The sequence below is a fragment of the Monodon monoceros genome, unplaced genomic scaffold, assembly GCF_005190385.1.
Source record: "Monodon monoceros isolate NGI ecotype Baffin Bay Population unplaced genomic scaffold, NGI_Narwhal_1 Super_Scaffold_8, whole genome shotgun sequence".
NCBI classification, from domain to species: domain Eukaryota; kingdom Metazoa; phylum Chordata; class Mammalia; order Artiodactyla; family Monodontidae; genus Monodon; species Monodon monoceros.
In genome coordinates, this window is record NW_021703785.1 from 71,127,605 (window position 1) to 71,147,197 (window position 19,593).

A 19,593-nucleotide genomic window follows, 5' to 3' on the forward strand; every position below is an offset into this window, starting at 1 on the left:
ACTCTTAGGGGCATGAAATAAACACAGAAGTTGAAACAGAAAAAAAAATATATTCACGAGAACAAAAGCACGTGAACACATTTTTAATCATGTACTGGTGTAGTTTGATTTCCAACTGGTATATGATAAATATTTGCTAACATTTCATTAATGAATATGTTCCTGCGGAAAAGAAGCACCTCTGTAAATAATTAGTAAGTGGAAGACGCAGCAGTAATGAAGGACTGCAGACCCAGCTTGCCCAGTGTATGTCAGTAAGAGTACTTTCTATTACAAATAGCCAAACACCAACTTAACATGGCTTCAAGAGTAAGGCTAGGGCTTCTCTGGTGGCGCAGTGGTTGAGAGTCCGCCTGCCGATGCAGGGGATACAGGTTTGTGACCCGATCTGGGAGGATCCCACATGCCGCGGAGAGGCTGGGCCCGTGAGCCATGGCCGCTGAGCCTGCACGTCCGCAGCCTGTGCTCCGCAGCGGGAGAGGCCACAACAGTGAGAGGCCCGTGTACCACAAAAAAAAAAAAAAAAAAAAAAAAAGAGCAAGGCTATTTGGAATTTGCAAGTCCAGCGAGGGGACAGCCTTCCAGCGTGGTAGATCCACCTCCAGCCCCCCGGCTTCTTGTGGTCTCTGCTCTGCCATCCTCGGGGTCAGCTTTGTCCCAAGACTGCTGCCCCCCTCTCCATTGACTTAATGGAACAAACTGACATCACTGATTCACTGTGGAGGTAAAGATGCCAGCTCCAGAGGCAGCTGGGCCTCAGTGGAATCCTGGCTCTGCCGGAGCTGTGCATCCTGGGTAAAATGCGAACCTCCTAAGCACCAGCTTCCTCATCTGGAAAATGGGAATAATAATAGGGCCTGTGGCCTAGGATGGCTGTGAGCATTAAATGAGATGGTGAGATGGTGGCTGACATGAACAAGGCACTTATAAATGTCAGCGCCCACTGTGTCTTTACGGAACGTATTCAATGCTCACAGAGCGTGGGGCATCGTGCTGGCTTACGGAGACAAGAGCCAGGGAGAACACAGGGGAGGAAGTAGGTGCCCTACCCTTGATACCCTCACCCCCAAGACAGGAGCAGGAGTGGGGACCTGACGGCACCTGGTGAACAGTGGACAGAGAAGCAGGGAAGCAGGGGGGAAGGCGACACTGGCCTCCAGGGCTGCTCTCAGGCTTTTGGGCTCCTTTATGTTCGGCACAGACAAACCAAATACAGCCAGACCTCAGAGACAGCACGGGTTCTGCTCCAAACCACCAAGAAAGGGAAGATCACAAGAGAGCAAATCACATGAATGTGGAGTTTCTCAGTGCATGTGAGTTAATGTGTACACCATACTGTGGTCTATGAAGTGTGCCGTCAAATAGCATTATGTCTAAAGAAATGGACATGCCTTAATTAAAAATAATTTACTGCTGAAAAATGCTTACCATCGTCTGAGCCTTCAGTGAGTCACAGTGGTAACATCAAAGATTCCTGATCACAGACCACCATAATCAGACGTAACAGTAACGGAAAAGTTTGAAATATTGTGAGAATTGCCAAAATGTGACCCAGAGACAGGAAGACAGGAGCAAATGCTGTTGGAAAAACGGCTCTGACAGACCTGACCAACACGAGGTCGCCACAGGCCTTCAGTTTGTAAAAAACATAGTATCTGTGAAACACATTAAAGCAAAGTGCAATAAAACAAGGTCCGCCTGTACTGGTATCGTGAAATTAGAAAAGCAAAACCCTCCTACACTGTTGCTGGGAATGTAAATGGAGCCAAATGTAAATGCAGCCACTATGGAGAACAGTATGCAGTTTCCTTAAAAAACCAAAAATAGAATCACCATATGATCCAGCAATCCCATTCCTGGGCATATACCCGGAAAAGATGAACACTCTAATTTGAAAACATACATGCACCCCAATGTTCACAGCAGCACTATTCACAATAGCCAAGAGGTGGAAGCAACCTAAATGTCCACTGACAGAGGAATGGACACACACATGAATACTGTTCAGCCTAAAAAATAGAGTGAAATATGCCATTTGCAGCAACATGGATGGAGCTAGAGATTATCCTACTAAGCGAAGTAGGTCAGACTGAGAAAGACCAATATCATATGATATCACTTACTTGTGGACTCTAAAAAAATGATAAAACAAACGTATTTACAAAACCGAAACTGACTCACAGACATAGAACACAATCTTATGGTTACCAAAGGGGAAAGGAGTGCAGGGGAGGGATAAATTAGGAGTTTGGGATTAACACACACACACTACTATATTATAAAATAGATAAACAACAAGAGCCTACTGCAGAGCACAGGGAACTATGCTCAATATCTGTAATAACTTAAAATGGGAAAGAACCTGACAAAGAATATATACATACATATGCATAACTGAATTACTTTGCTGTATACCCGAAACTAACACAACATTGTAAATCAATTATACTTTAATTAAAAAAAAATAAGATAAATTTTTTTTTTTAAAAAGCAAGAAAGAATTTTCTTGACTCAAAGGGACCAGAATACCCTTTTTTTCTTATCCCAACACAAAGGAACACAACATTTTCTAGGATTGGAGACAAAAGCAACCACACCCTGCTCAAGCCCAGAGAACCTGTGTGGTGCAGAGCCACGCGAGGTAACAGGAGCAGGGAAATTATGTCCCTGGTTATTTATTCTGGACGATGTTAGGCAAGTACTTAACTGTGCTTGGAAATGTTCCATGCTTTTAGTACATAACGAAAATCAAAATTTTTGATATTTAAGCAACTTCCCCCAGGAAGAGAAAAAGCAATGAAAATCTATTTAAAATAACCATAGAAGTGAAGACATTTGACCTTGCATCTACTGCTCCCTTCTCCCTGCTGCCCGATGCCCCCCATTCTGAGTTCTGCTCCGTGCGGGGGGGCGGGGGAAATGTCGACTAGAAACTGTAGCTGTAAACATCATCTTTGTAGATGAACTAGTTAAACTGACGTTTAACCATCAAGTGCCCCCTCTCTGCCTGCTGCCATGCCGGCTGCCACCCCTGGATGCCAGAGTCCTCGGGGAAGCACATCAGGCTGGGTACTGCTCCTGTGAAGCTCGCAGAGGGTGGGCGGTCCACGCAGACAGAGAATGCTGTGAGCTCAGGAGATTCCTGCCCCAGACCCTCTGGGAGGCTCAGCTCGCCCATGCACACGGGTACTGGGACTCTGTCGAGACGCCAGCCACAGCTTGGAATTCACGAGCGGCCCTGGAGTCCTCCTGTTTGGACCTGTTACTCTCCACACTCCCTGTTTCATGCAGGAAAACCCGAGCCCCAGAGCAGCAGACTGATTTGCCCCAGTGCTTCCCCAAGAGACCAGCACAGGTCGGAACACAGTTCCACATTTCTTCCTCCAGAACTTGCCATTCCCTTGGGCAAGGAGCAGACGGCCCATTTTCAGTCTCACTCTGGACCACAGGTCATCATTCAGTATAAACTACTGTGAAAGAAATCAAGTTGTAAAGGAAAGACCGCCGGGCATCTTTTCAAGTTGGCTTGATAGTTACAGGATGAGAGAGGATGCTGTGAACACACTGGCCCCGGGAGCACTTGCCCTTAAGAATGGAAACACCAGAGCACCAAGGAAGTGCCATTTGTTAAATTATAGTTTAAAAAATTCTTTCTTTAAGAATGCTGAAATCGATCGTATAAAATGAGTCACCGGTGTGGGAGAGGGTGACAGGGCTGGTAGGGCTCTGGTTAATGTCAGTTGTCTGGCTGGTAGGGGAAGAACTGTGCTGGAAAGGAAAGCAGGGATGCTCTTTAGGGATAGGAATGTGTTGGAAGAAATGCCTTTTAAGCCAGGGCATGAAGAAGTTTCTGGCCCAAGCACTCAGCTCCCCCTACCACCTTGCATCAGCCTCCAAGGTGGGGAGCTCTCGAATTTTCCTCAGAACTAGTGGTGTCATCTGCCAGCAAGATCAGCAGCTACTTTTCTAAGTAAAAAGGAGGAGGAGGAGGAGAAGAAGAAAGTAAGCAAGCAAGCAAGAGAAATCACTGCATTAAAGAAGGCAGTGAATATTTTCACTGTGTGGAAAGGATATTTCCAGCACATCTGGGCAAGAACTTAAACCCTCCAAGTGGTTAATCTAAGATTCTCATGGTTCCCAGGGATGTTTTATTGTGTTACTTCCAAGTTTTATCACTTTACTTCCAATTTGTATCCTTGGGGATGGAACAAAAATGATTTTCTGAATCATAGGAAATGATTCAAGCCGGGTACAATTTGATATTAACCGAGGGTATTCAGGAACCACAGATGAACTTAGCAGTTTTTCATAGATTCTAAAATGGGATTCAAAGTGGCAAACATTATTTTTTCCTCCTAATTCAATAAAGTGACAGAACGAGTTAAGTTATTAAAGATCTGACACCCCACCAGGATTCCGCAGTACTGGGGTAAACTCAATTACTCTTTCTAAATAATATAGCAGGGGGAAATGAAAGCATTATTGTGACCATGCCCAAGAATAAATGAAGAAAACATGTTTAGTTTTATGAAGAAACTCAGTCCTCAAGACTTATGTTTTTGTAAAACAAAAAGAAAAAACAGTCAATTGGATTAAAAAGATTCTTTAATCCTAGACTTCCTCCTAGATCCTACCGACTTGCTATTTAAATTGCCTCGCAAGCATGTGTGGCTTAGGAAATACCTACCTACACTTTGTGCAGTCAGGATGGTGGTGAGAAAGATGACATTTGCCTTTGAAAACTGTCCGTGTGCCGAAAGGCTCAGGGAAAATAAAGCTGAAAATATGAAAAGAAAAGTGAGCACGCTCACCCAGTCCAAACCCGTGTTAAGGACATCGTGCTTGAATTAGTAATACGGGTTCTGGCGGCATATTCAGAAAATTGGTGAACTGAGTTTCCTAATATTTTATTCTCTGAATTAACTTCCACCTTCCAGCAAGGGAAAATGCCTGGAAATATATTTAAGGGTGCTTATGGCATTACATACTCAGGAAGAAAATGACGGAGGACATTACTGTTCCTGCCTAAATATAAAGTGAGGTCGTCTCTCAATATTATCACTCAAAATAGAAGGAATCATCTGATAAGCAATATCTTAGAAAGATTAATTGAGGTAGGCATTGGTCTAAAACAGGACTGTCGGATTTGACAAAGAAAAATCTGTAGTTGGGCATTCTGTATGCCCAGTTAAATCTGAATTTCAGATACAGAACATTTTTTTTTTCAGTATAAGTATGTTCCAAACAATATGTGGGGCATTTTTACACCAAAATGTATTTATTGGTTACCTGAAATTCAAGTTTAAGTGGACACCCTATATTTTATCTTGCAAGCTGAGTCTAAAATGACCTTAAAACACTAGCTTTGGATGATTATAGAGGTCATTTGATGGAATGGATTTTGAAAAACAGAGACAAAAAAATTGAACAGGTTTAGTATTTAGTAATTATTCTTGGGGCTGTGACACTCGATTACAATTGTTTATATTGTTAACAATGCTTATAAAAATCACTTACAAAAGCCACAAAGTAAGTGTTTTACATGTGGTGATCACTAAGTGAAAACAAACAAAAAAAAGACGAGCACAGAAAGGCAAGCCATTTCCTTGTGGCCTGGGTAAAATTTCCAGAGAGAGCAACATATATTGAAAGTCGAAAAGGGCTGTGCTTCATACAACTCTGATGATATAAAATGATGTTTTAGGAAACTCAAAAAGAGATAATAGCAAGGACAAAATTACTAAAGCCAAAGACGCATATAAGTGATCGAATAAAATTATTTCATGTTAAGTGAGAGCAGGAAAAAGCAATATTCTAAAACCATGTTAGTTTATCTAATGTGTAATTTACATACTTATAACTGAAAGCAGACATTTAAGCATTCCATCTCCGTCTCTTAAAGGGTATCTATATCCACGTCTAAATCGCTATCATCCATCTGTATACCCTCTATCTATCCATCTAAGCTTTTCCTTTTTTAATCTTCTCTTTGGGAAACTAGAGGATCACATTATATACCAGACTGCCTTATGTTTGGTCATGTATGACACAGAGTACACAGATTTTAGGAAAATGTACGGACTGTCTTATCAAGCTCAAACTCACTTATATCATGATGCTAATAAAACTTGTGAATCTGCCTAACGTTTGACCCACCTAACAAACTGTTTCCGGGTGTGACCGCTGCTTCCAGCCAAGATGGAGTAATGGGACCAGGTTTACCCTTCCCCCTTAAACAATTCAAAAATTGGACAAAATATATTTCAAAACTGGTTTTCAGACATCAGACAATGGACAGCACAAGTACTGTTTCCCCAAGAAACAAAGTGAGTCTTACTGTTGCATGAGCTTACTGCTTGAAAGCAGTTCCCAGTACAGGAAAGAAGAATCTGAATAAAGTCCAGTGTGCTTGGTGTTTTGAGCAGATGGAAGTTGCACTGCATGGAAGCTAAGGTGGCTGGAATTTAAGGGCAATGTTTTGGAGAGCGAGAGCTGCACAGAGAGCGAGCTTTGGAGATCTGCAAAAGGGTCCCTTCAAGTCAAAGTGATGCATGAGAGGCCTCTACCAGAGGTTGAGAACCACTTCCTTGAGTTCACACAGGGCTGAGAATAGTCTGTGTCCTACCAGTCAGAGTGGTAGCTGGGGCTTCTGGCAGAATTCTCAGAAGGACATTTCTTTAGTAGTGGGGACTAATTAGCCCTAGACTTAAAGGCAGTTCTAGACTTGATATATAAGCTTAGAAACAAGTATCAAAAGGATCCAGTTAATTTAACAGCGTGCCAAAACAAAATTCAACACTAAACAAATATAACGAGGTCTAGCAACCAACAAAGCAAAATTCAAAATATCCAGCATCCAATTAAAAAAATTACTAGGTTGAGAAATTAAGAAGATGATACCATAACAATGCATCAAAAAGAATAAAATACCTAGGGATAAAGTTAACCAAGGAAGTGAAAGATCTGTACACTGAAAACTTTATGATTTGATGAAGGACAGTGAGACACAAATAAATGGAAAGATACTTTGATCGTTTTTTTGAAAGAATTAATATTGTTAAAATGTCCATACTACCTAAGTAATCTACAGATTCAATACAATCCCTATCAAAATACCAAAGGCATTTTTCACAGAAACAGAAAAAATAATCCTAAAATTTGTATGGAACCGTGGAAGACCCAATTGCCAAAGCAATCTTGAGACAGAAGAAGAGCAAAGCTAAAGATATTATCACACATCCTGATTTCAAAATATATTACAAAGCTATAGCAATCACAACGATATGGTACAGGCATGAAAAAAAGACATATAGATCAATGGAACACAATAGAGAACCCAGAAATAAACCTGTGCATATACAGTCAACTTATTTACCACATGGGAGCCAAGAATATAGAATAAATGGGGAAAGGACAGTCTCCTCAATAAATGGTGTCAGGAAAACTGGACAGCCACAAGCATAAGAATGAAACTGGACCCCAATCTTATACCATGCACAAAAATCAACTCAAAATGGATTAAAGACTTAAATTTAAGACCTGAAATCATAAAACTCCTAGAAGAAAACAGAGAGGGTAAGTTCCTTGACATTGGTCGTGGCAATGATTTTTTGGATTTGACACTAACCAAAAGAAAAGGCAACAAAAGTAAAATAAAAGTGGAAGTATCAGGTTAGCCAAAAAGTTCATTTCGGTTTCTCCATAAGATTTTGGCCAACCCAATACACCACGCTAAGAAGCTTCTGCACAGCAAAGAAAGCCATTAATAAAATGAAAAAGCAACCTACAGAATAGGAGAAAATATTTGCATATCATATCTCTGGAAAGGGTTTTATATTCAAAATATTTAAAGAACTCACACAACTCAATAGCAAAAAACCAAAGAATCCAACTTTAAAATGGAGAGAAGAACTGAGACATTTTTCTAAAGATGGTATACAAATGGCCAACAGGTATATTAAACGGTGCTCAACATCACTGCTCATCAGGAAAATGCAAATCAGAGCCATAGTGAGATATCACTTCACACCTGTTAGAATGGCTATTATCAAAAAGACAAGAGATAACAAGTGTTGGTGAGGGTGTGGAGAAAGGGAGCCCCTGTGCACCTGCTGGTGGGAGTGTAGTGGGTTGGCCAAAAAGTTTGTTTGGGTTTTTCTGTTACATTATCTTATGGAAAAACCTGAACTTTCTGGCCAGCCCAATAATTGGTACGGCCACTATGGAAAAGAGTATGGAGGTTCCTCAAAAAATTAAAAATACAACTACTGTTGTATTCCCACTTCTGGGTATCTATTTAAAGGAAATGAAATCAGTATCTCAAAGAGATATTTGCATCCTCGTGTTTATTGCAGCATTGTTCACAATAGCCAAGGTATGGAAACAACCTAAGTGTCCATCAATGAATGAATGGATAAAGAAGATGAGTGTGTGTATATATGTAAAAATACACATACACACACATCTTCTTTGTACACACACACACACACATTGTTCCCATACTGTTCAAGGGCCCCAACTTCTTCATAATCCAATCCAATGACCCACCTGTAGCTCATCCCAAACTACCACAGGGAAAATCTTAGTAAATTGATACTACTGCAAAGCACATCCTAGCATGACCTACTTGACCAACAATGGCTTCCTCACCGCTGACATCTTTTGAACACACTTTTTTAGCCTGGATTCCATGCTACCCCAGTGCTGAAGCCAAGACAAAGCATTGTGCGCAGTTGATTTACGTGTGAATGTGATCTCAGGGAGCAGTAGTGTGAGGTGAGGGAGGGAACAAGGAAGGAAAACCAATTCAAGGATGCATTATTCGGTTGGCTGCCACCGTGGGTGACTGGTGCTCAATTCTGTCAAGACCTTCTAAAGTGCCTTACGAAATGCCTCTCCAAACTGTTCTGCTTCGGGAAATCAAAGGAGGAAGCATCTATATATTGATCCTTTTTTAAAAAAATTTGTTTAACTCTTTATTTTATTTTTCAATTTAATTTTATAAATTAATTAATTTATTTTTGGCTGCGTTGGGTCTTCGTTGCTGCACGCGGGCTTTCTCTAGCTGCGGCGAGCAGGGGCTACTCTTCGTTGCAGTGCGCGGGCTTCTCATTGCGGTGGCTTCTCTTGTTGGGGAGCACAGGCTCTAGGCACGTAGGCTTCAGTAGTTGTGGCACGTGGGCTCAGTAGTTGTGCCTCACGGGCTCTAGAGCACAGGCTCAGTAGTTATGGCGCACGGCCTTAGTTGCTCCGTGACATGTGGGATCTTCCCGGACCAGGGCTCGAACCCGTGTCCACTGCATTGGCAGGCGGATTCTTAACCACTGCGCCACCAGGGAAGTCCGCCATTGATTCTTTTAATCCATTAGTCAAGGGTAACCCCCTGGGCATCAGTTGCACCTCGTATCCTGAGTTCAGAGTGGGTCCTACGAGCATTCTGCACGGATGAGGCATCAGAGAAGCTCCACTGCCGTGGGCCCCGGCAAAGCACCTGCCCAAACATGGCTGCAGCCCATGTGGACACAGTCACTGTAATAGCAGCTGGAGGAAGAAGGGGCCCGGAGGAGTCTGACGTGCACAGGAGTCCTGCGTAACTTGGCACAGTGAAAGCCTCTGACGACATCAGAGAAAAATTTTAGTTGTCTGTTTTTGCCTATGTAGAGCATATTTTCCGCCAGTGCAGAAATTCAACTGGAAAAGCAACTACCGCATATTAATCAAGCAGATTTTAGGGCCTACTGAACCAGCGTCAGGTTTTAAAATCCCTTATATTGTTGAGTATGCTTTCAACAGACATTATCAGTAACTAGTAAAATACAAATTCTTTTTGTATTTGTATTCTTTGTAATTTAAATGGGAAAGCACACCAAGAAATGACTTCATTTGAAAATAAAACAGCCCTCGCTGGCAGCCCACAAGCTTATTTATTTCATCTCTGGCTACTGCTGCCCAGGACATGTTCTGTGCTCTGGACAGATGCACACTTCACCCTCTATGACATTCCTAGGCTTATTCCTTTCTCTGAGTCCTGGAAGCTGAGGTAAAGCAAATCTGACTTGGTCACATAGCTGAATAAGTTTGAGCAGGGCAGGGTCTCTCAGAACTTCATTATTCTCATTTGCAGAATGGGGGAAAATAATACTTAACTCACAAAGCTTTCGTGAGGAGTAATTCTACGTGTAAAGTGCTTCACGTAGTGCCTGTCACATGGTAGGCATTCACTGTAACTTTAGGGTCCAGGCGAGATAATAAAGCTAATTACGCAACTTTGAAGCGTGATGCATAGTTTGCTTTACACAATGCCTTCTGGCATTTCTGTGACAGTGAAAACATCATTGTTACTATTACAATTCTTATTATTGACAGGGGCTTGGAAAAGGTGAATGACTTGACCAAGGCTGACATTAAGTAAGCGGCAGGGCCAAGACCTAGGTCTTCTGACCCCAAGCCCCGTGTTCTTCAGATGCTCCACACCAATCCTCCCCACCCCAAACCCTTCCCACGGTGCCGCTTCCTCTCAAGACGGGAGAGTCATGGTTCCAGCCCTTTGCTTAGTGCTTGATCCCGTCATGGCGTCCACTATTGTGTTTCCTGTGTGTATCCTGACTCCTCAATTAAATGTAAATGTAGTTCCTTGAGTGTTTGAGGACGGCGATTGAGGTTTGTTTCAGTTCTGTTTGGCTACAAGTCCTAACGGACTATCAAACACATACCAAATGCTCAGTAAATATCTAGTGAATTCAACTCTCTTGCTCGCTCAAAGAACATTCAGGTTATGAGCAAATTCATACGCAAGATGAAGATTGTATTAATTGTTTAGTAACACTTTAGAAAAGCAGGAGCCCCAAACCCTTGCAGAATTAAAAAAAAAAATCTTAATGAAGACTACTGAATTCAGGGGGACCTTTGAATATTCCAGCCTTGGGATTATCAATGCGCTAGCTCTCCGTTTCGCTCACTTAAACACTCTAAGCTGATTCATGAGAGGCTAGGAAACGTCTGGTCATGAAATGACTCCAAATTTAACTTACGCTAGAACTAGGTCATACTATAAGTCTTAAGAAAAAAATCGTATTTCCATTTGGAGAAAACACTAATAATAGCTAACACTTATGCACGCTTAAAAGCTAGGCATGTGCTAAAAGCTTTACAAATACTAAATTTTAAATCAAGTTTAAGGCGCAATTTACATACAAATCACCAATTTAAAGTGTACAGTTTGATGAGTTTTGAAAAACGCATATATGTGCACGTGTAACCACCACTACAATCAAGATTCTACCAAACTTTCATTTTTATTGCTGAATAATTTATTTCACTGCATGGATATCTCACAATTTATCTATTCATCTGTTAATAGACATCCATTTGCGGGCTATAATATAAGGTATTTTGAACATGCATGTACAGACTATTATGTGGACATGCTTTCACTTCCACTGGGTAAATACCCTAGAGTGTGATTGCAGGGTCATATGGTAAGTATACGTTTAACTTTATAAGGAACCATCAAATTGTTTCCCAAAATGGCTGTTTTTTATATTCCCACCAATAATGTATGAGCATTCCAGTTGCCAACACTAGATTTTGTAGGCTTTTTTTTTTCCTTCTATTTGTTTTTTATTAAGGCTGAATTTAAAGCCACTAAGACTCACCTACACAGTTCTGAGGATTTCTGCATTCACTTGTGCAGCAAAAATCAAGACACAGAACGGCTGCATCACTCAGAGAAATTCCCACACGTCCTTTTGCAGTCAATCCCTATCTCACTCTTGCACCCCGGCAGCCACTGCTCTGTTTTCCGACCTCATGGTTTTGCCTTTTCCAGAACGTCATATAGGTGGAATCATGAGTATCAAATCAACACACTGTACACTTTAAACTTACATAGTGTCGTATGTCAATAATATTTCCATTTTAAAAACAAAACCAAAAACCTGTCTTTGTGGAGTTTACCTTCTGGGGCGGGGAGAGGAAAAACAAGAGGCAAGTGTACGTTAGTGATGGTCAGTGCTATGTAGAAAATAAAGCCGGGCCAAGGGGGCAGGATGCTGGCTGGGGTGGGGAGACGAGGACAGACTGCAGTCTTATACACAGTGCAAGGGGGGAACCTCTAATAAGATAAGATCTGAGCAGACCTGAAAGAGGTGAGGGAGGAAGCTGAGAAGCTGGGGAGAGACAGATGCAGATGGAATAGGAAGTGCAGAAGTCTCGAGACCACAAGCGCGTGGCAGGTTCCAGGAACAGTGAGGACAGCGCTGGAGCTGGAGCAAGCAGGTGACGGGGTGGGAAAGACACGGCAGGACACGCAGAGCCTTGTTGGGCACAGTAAGGGGTCTGGCTGCCACGGATGGGGGTGAGAGGAGGAACGGCAGGAGGACCACCCAGGCTGCTGTGACGAAGCAGACAGGTGCGCGGAAGGGGGAGGAGACAGCAGCTGGGAGCCACTGAAGGAAAAGCCGGGTGTGGGGTGGGGGGGGTCGTGGGCGTGCGCGTGCATGGAACCAAGGTCTCCCTGTAGCTTGGACAACTGGGAAGGCCGGTAAGTCTGTAGGACGGCAGGCTAGACAGTCGAGGCAGGAGGCAAGTTTGGATACGTTCAGTCTAGAGAGAATCTGAGTCATGGGTCAGATGTGCCAGGCAGGTCTGGGCTGGGAATCTGGGACTCGGCAGCCAGGGAGCAAGTGTGAAGAGGAGAGGCCTGGGATGGAACAGGGAAGGGACAGAAAGCAGTCAGGTGTGGATGAGAGGTGCTTCGTGGAGAAGCAGAGCCAGGGAGCAGGCTAGAGAACCACGGCAGGTGTGGGTGTCTGTCGTCTGTCACAGACGCAGTTAAATATATGAGTCTGCAGTTCAGGGAGGAAAGAGGCTGGACTTGTGAATTTGATGGTCACCAGCAAGACTGGGCAGGGCTGCTCAGCGAATGGGGGTTGATAAAGGAATAAAGAAATCTGAGGACCGTGCCCGAGACGTTTCCAACACTTCAAGTGGAATTTGTTATTGTGGGTTTTGCTTTTTGAAATTCACGCAGGAGAAGATGGCTGTCAACAGAGCAGCCCTCTCTCCGAGCCACTTAACTGCTACTGTTTGCTCAAGCTTTAGACCAGCCTGGGAGCGTTCCTCGTGCGTGTCCCTCAACTACTGCATCGGAACCAACTGGGGACCCTGTTGAAATCGAGGATTCCATGTTCCACCCCAACCCTACCAGAACAACCTCGGGGGCCAGACCCCGAGAAGACAGAAAACTCCAGATGATTCTCATACACACTAAGTTTAAAAGCACTTCATTAAAGGCAGGGAGAAGAAAGCAGAAGACAATCAGAGCGGAAGGGAAATACAGGTAAGACTGACGGCAGTGACACAGCGGGGGAACTCTGTAGCCAGATCTGGGGATCGTGTGCAGAACTGGGGCAGGAAGACTCAACACGGAAACACGGGTTCAGCTCCTAAAGACCACCGTTACCGTTAGGGTCAGGCCACTCACTATCGGAATTCCTCAGTTCTTAACATGTTTTAGAATAGCTTTATATGAATGAGTTGAATTTTTAAGAAAAGGAGTATGGTAGTTTCTTAATCTTCTGTATTTTGTGTTGAAGGAGGGAGTAAAAATAATTGTTTGGGATAAAAGAGTCAAAGTAGGCTCAGCATATCACAGAATTCAGCATTATTCTAGAAATGGAAGGCTCATTATGATTTCTTTCTACTAGAAAGGTGTCTATTTCACATCTTGTATTATAGCACTAAGTGTAACAGAGAAACGAATCCGTATCTAAACCATAAGTCATTAGTTCATTATGGAGGCAGAAGATATAGATATTATTAATGAAAACAGCTGAAGAGATTTATTTGGAGGCCACCTGTTAAGGCACGTTTTAAAATAAAACACCTTTGTGTATATAAAAATACAACTGACTCCATATTTTGATTTATGAAAAATAAATTTATTACATAACACCTTGTTTTTAACAATGTTCAATTTCTTTAAATTCAGAATACTTGTGTCATTCATGTAAAATAGTTTGATACAGTACATTGTATGTTATAGGTTTTCTTTTTCCTCAAAAATTCTAAGGCTCTCCTACTCCTTCTCCTTTGCTGAAGTAAGGGCACCCTAAACAACGTGCGAACAAGTTTTTAAAAAGAAAATGAACTGAACAAAATTTTAGTAGCACTACACCAACCAGCTTTCAAATCAGGACAAAGTATCTGAATTGGATGCCGCACCTTTTTAAGGAAGTTATCATTCATGCTTTTTTCATCTTTAAAGCATGCTCACAAGTCAGCAACACCAACAGGAAAAATGAAACACCGTCTATGACAATCAGTTTAGTTTGTTTGCTGAACCAAACAGGTTTATATCAATGACAACATATTTAATTACTATCAATAGCAGCTTTAATACCAGTCAAGTCATAGATTAAAAGTAAAAACAAACTCATAAGTTGGAAATCAATCTTTGGGAGTTTTGAAACCTTCCTGGAAAAACTATGTGGCTTCTTGTACTTTCAAAAAATTCCAAGCAGTATTCTTGGTCAAAAAACACTGATTAATGTAGAAAAGGAATCAACCCACTGTTAAGACACTAAAATGAACGGTGTACCGAAATAATCTCATTTTGAGTCTTGGTTACTTTGTTAACATATACTGTATGTTTCAAGTACCAGTTAAACTTTTGTGTGTGTGTGTACTATTGATCAGATAATGTTGTTACACTGGAAGAATTCACCACATACAACGACAAATGCTCGCCCCTAGCACGTTTCACAGCTTCAACTGCTACAGACTGTCACTGAAAAAAATGCATTGGTCAGTCTGAACCATGTCAAGTAAACTATGGAAGTAGCAAACCCACAACACAAACTGTGCTAGCACTTTCTTCTCAAGTCTAACTCCAAAAAGGTACAACTTGGAAGCCACTACCCCAATCTGTGAAAAGTGGTGGAACTCGGCTACCGGACATTTGACTACGTGGCTGCACAGTACATTCTCATGGCCCATTCCAGGTTCCCGCCGAGAGCCGCAGGCAGCCCTGCAGCACAGCGACAGTGCATGGACAGTATCCGATGCAGCTCAGTACCGGTGTGTCTGATGAGAGTACTGTGGAGGCTGCTGGGAGGTAGTTGAGTATCCCATGCTGCTCTGTGGCTGTGATGTGCTTGGTCCAGGGTTGGGATAGGCAGCATGTGGATTGGAACGCTGGAAAAGGAGAGGGAGGGCAGATGTGACTCAGGTGTTCTAAGCGCTGGCTGTATCCTGAGCCGGCAAGGCTTATGTGTGTTTGAAATGTCTTCTATTTTACGGCAGTAAGAATTTTAAAAGTCTTGTGCTATGTATTGGCTTTAGAATTAAAATGACAAAACCCCCAAATCTTTTAATATCAACTTTTCTTTATGAAGGTCTGAAGTATTTCTGGTAAAATAACACTAAGCTGAGTCTTACTATTGTGCTGTGCAGTTCATTTTTTTTTCTGTAACAGGAACTCCCTTTTATGCTGTTTTGTATCTACCTGAGAAATGATAACTAACTTGCCTGGGATGCTTACTCTTGAACTCAATGATGTGTACATTAAGAAATTCAAAGCTAATCTACATGCTTGTTTCTTCAATAGAAAACTCTCAACACACACGCATGACTAAAGAACAGAAATGAATGTGACAAAAAAGGGGACCGCAGAATCGTTTCTTCAGCATTAGGTATTTTTATGCCCTTTACATTAATGAATCTTACTTTCTGCTACAAGTGATATACAAAAGTAAAGTTACAATTATTAAAATGTAGGAAGAGTGGTATTCTCAACTCTACAAGCAGCGCAAGGGGCAGCGTTCAGAGTCCTCTAGTTTTGATCTCTCCTATTGCTACTCCCACTCCTGCACCTCTCTCTCATACTGTTAGTTCCCCAAGACAAACACTACGAAAGAGTAACCGTGATTTAATACTTTCTTCTTTCAAAGCATGTTTAATAAATCATGTAATTTGAAATTCTGCCAACCCTAGCGAAAATAACATTTTAAAAAGAGTGGACATGTGAAATTGTAGTCAGAAATGCTATTTTTGAAACCACCACAATAATAACTTCAACAAACAGAAGCACAGCAGCATGCTCCACCTGCTCCATTTTCATGCTCAGGATGCACCACCTGAGCGTGCAAACAATCCTTGTGCCGAGAGGTGCGTTCTTTCCCTCCAGGTGGTGAGGAAAAGGTAGTGGAGCAAACATCAACCCGCAAGACGCCTGTCTGTGAGCTTACAGGAGGACAATTACTACTCGGGCAGACAATGATTCCCAGGGTTTGGTGGGCTGGACCTCCCGTTAACCATAGCAAAGAGTTCATGTCTAGTTCTTGAGGTGTAGCCGCAGGCTCTGGGAGCCGTATTAGTTTACTAAGACCTCTTTCTCTCTTTTAGTAGGGAAATAACTCTAACTGGTCAAGTTTTCAGTATGCTTCCACACTGAAATCCAGATCAGTTGAGAACAGGATTAGAACCAGCAGGGAAGTGGTACACGATGTTCAAAATGGGTCTGTCGGCAAAGGACCTGACCATGTCACTTGAGAGGACCCACAAGTGGCATCGGAGCCACCCCCAGCAGATCTGAGTCTGCGTCCTGAGTCTACCTCCAGCTCGTGGGGTGAACACGGGAAAGGGGCTTAACCTCTAGAGCCTCAGTTTTCTGAAACGACAATAATGCTGACCTCACAGAGTTGTAACGCTTGGAGGAAATGATGTCTGTTTCATACTTAGTAGAAGAGCTGGCACATGGTAAGTACTCAGCAAGCTCTTCCCATGATTACAGTCACCACCAGCACCACCACCAGCACTCAGGAAGTGTGTCCTGGGCACTGTGAACGCTACTAAGAATTCTAATGATGACGACGATAATAAGAACGAATAGGTGAGTGGTGTCATCTACTAAATGCCTGTCAGTCAGGCCGGCCACTGTCCTTAGCTCACGTCCGCTCATGGAATCCTGACCACAGCCTCACGCTGACCATCATCCACATCCATCCGACAAATGAGGAAACTGAGAACATCTGAACCACCTACTCAAGGTTGCCCAGAAGTCAGTGGCGGGGCTGGGATTTGGAAGCCTGAGTCCTTAAACACTGTGGTTTCAGAAACGACAGGCATCACTTCCTGAGCGCCCACTGTACGCTGGGTGCTGAAGTTCACCACAGCTGTTCCCACGGCAACGGCAGGTTAGGCTTCGCCCGTCTCATGTTACAGATGAGAAGCTAAAGCCTTGTCCAAGGTCACAGAGTTAATGAATGGCATAATTTACATCTGATCATGTTAAGTCTGGCTAAGCCCCCTCTACTGTACCACCAAGTGCTTTCAATGCCAATAACTCTTCATGTCAACGTGTCTCCCAGGCATGTAAAGGTCGGTATTTTCTTAACGACGTCGCATTTTCCAGTGGTCACAAGCCCACATGCAATACTGACAAGGCAGGTCAATGCGAAACAGACGGGAAGTACCTGATAGTCTGAGGTCATGATCAGTCCACCTGAGGTAGTGGTAGGAGGGACGACTCTCACTTTCTTCAGCGGGGGCCCCTGGGTGTGACTGCTGTCTTGATTCCCTGGGTGGCCGGTCCCATTCGTGTGGTTATTGCCCTGCTGCTGCTGCTGGTTCTTCTCAAGTGGTTAAACACAAAAATAAAGCTCAGCTCAGGAGGAGAACAGAACATGTCCAAGCCAGGAAATGGCAGAGTGGCACCGAATCAAACAAGAAGCGGCCAAGCGCACTTTAATACTTACTTTGTCTCCTTTGTCATCAGGCTCCTCTTCTGTTAAAAATTCTCGCTTGGGGTAAGGGATTTGACAACCGGCAAAAACGCTGATCATAAGAAAAAAGAAAAGTGATTTCGGGTATACTAATCAATATTTCAAATGCTGCATTTAAGTGGTTTTTGTTTCCATCTTTTAAGATGGACCCTCTGCCTGCTTATTTGTGATATAAGCACCTTTCATGCCGCTGTGACACAATGAATCTCTTCTTCTAAGCAGTGACGTCACAGCAGGCCAGGGGAGGGCTTTTCATTGTATAAAAATAATCAATGATCATCTGATAGGACTCAGCTTTCTTCTTTGATCCCAGGCTCCTTTTTTATCACCACAACCAAAAGATAGATTTCAGCTGGAATGTCACTATTTTACTCTCCAAACTGCATTTAAAATGAGAATATGGAAACACAAATATACTTGGGAATGGAGTCTGCAACTGGAACACAATACTGTAACTGCAAGCAGTGAGCCAGCTCAGGGAGTCTGAAGGAGTGACAGCTGTAAAACCCCTGACGACACTTCAATCATCAGAGCTCATTTTTCACTTCTCATAAGGATTTCCTTGGGTCCCCATGTAAGAGCAATGGCAACTTGGAGCTGACAACTAAAATAAAGCATGCACCAAAAAAGTCTATCATGCTAGTGAGTTAATAAATTGATCACTTACTCTGATGTAGGAAGTGGGTCTTCTAGGAAATAGGGGTCCTGCATAGCCTGCTCTGAGGTAATTCGCTTTATTGGGTCCATGGTAAGCAACTTCTGAAGCTGAAACCACAAATCATAAATACATCACTGCATTACTTCTCTTAGTTTTATACTCTTTGGCACATTTTTGGGAGGCATGTTTTCTGATGAATAACACCAGAATTTGGAGGGTATTTATTCCCCCAAACTAACAAAAAAAAATCTCCCAATTGTCCCATTTAATGTAATAATTTACATTTTAGTCATTCTAAGACTCATTATCTCACTTGGTTCTCCTACAAGAAGTAACTAAACTTATGTCTTCTTACTCTAAACCAATGACCTTCTCCCTAAACTGCTATATCCAATTTAAAATGAGACTAAAATTCTTGTATTTTCTGTTAAGGGGAAAACTTATTATAACACAAATAATACACCAGCCACATGTGGCTATTTAGATTTAAATCTAAATGAATTATAACTAAATTAAACCAAATTAAAAATTAATTAATTAATAACCAATTAAGAAATCAGTTTCTCAGTCATGCCAGCAAGCACACGTGGCTGGAGCTGCCCTACCAGACAGCACGGGCATCCGAGTCCTCCTGACAGCTCTGCGCTGGTCTGAATAAATGTGGTGGCTGGCACAGAGTTCGTAAAGTGCAGAGGTGTAGCTATGAATTTATTAGTTGAGAGATTCTGAACAAGTTACTTAACCACTTTGTAACCCCATTTCTCAAATGGAGATTAAAAACAGTACCTTTTATCATAAGTTTATTTTCAGAATTAAACAAGTTAATATGTGGAAAGCAATTACAGCAGTGCTGGGCACAAAGAAAGCACTATATAAGTGTTAGCCATTATTATTACTATTATTACATAAAGCAATGTCACACTAACGTGAAAACTCAGTATCTTTTGGCTGAAATATAATTTACTGAAGGCTCTATGAACTAGAGTATTTGATGTAAATATGTGATTTAAGAGATCTAAACAGTAGTCTCTTAGCTTAGATCTCTGATCTAATGCAGTGTTTTCCAGGCTTTAGAGTACACCAGAGTCATCCCTGGAGCACTTCCTAACAACTCCCAGATGTCTCTGGTGCCGCTAACCTATGACCATACTC

General features: G+C 42.3%; 1 protein-coding gene across 5 annotated transcripts in view; it reads right to left on the bottom strand.

The window, feature by feature from the left end:
* Positions 1-19,593, bottom strand: part of CDK8 (cyclin dependent kinase 8) — a 114,845-nt gene that overhangs the window by 2,336 nt on the left and 92,916 nt on the right. The window contains exons 9-12 of one of the 5 annotated variants that reach the window (XM_029210234.1): positions 18,451-18,548; positions 17,757-17,835; positions 17,475-17,633; positions 13,919-15,195 (exon numbers count right to left, since the gene is read on the bottom strand). In XM_029210234.1, coding sequence (XP_029066067.1) covers positions 15,070-15,195; positions 17,475-17,633; positions 17,757-17,835; positions 18,451-18,548 — 462 coding nt within the window. In that variant the 3' untranslated portion in view covers positions 13,919-15,069. Of the gene's footprint in view, positions 1-13,918; positions 15,196-17,474; positions 17,634-17,756; positions 17,836-18,450; positions 18,549-19,593 lie in introns of those variants that run through there. The other 4 variants (XM_029210233.1, XM_029210232.1, XM_029210231.1 and 1 more) reach the window with 4 other exon arrangements.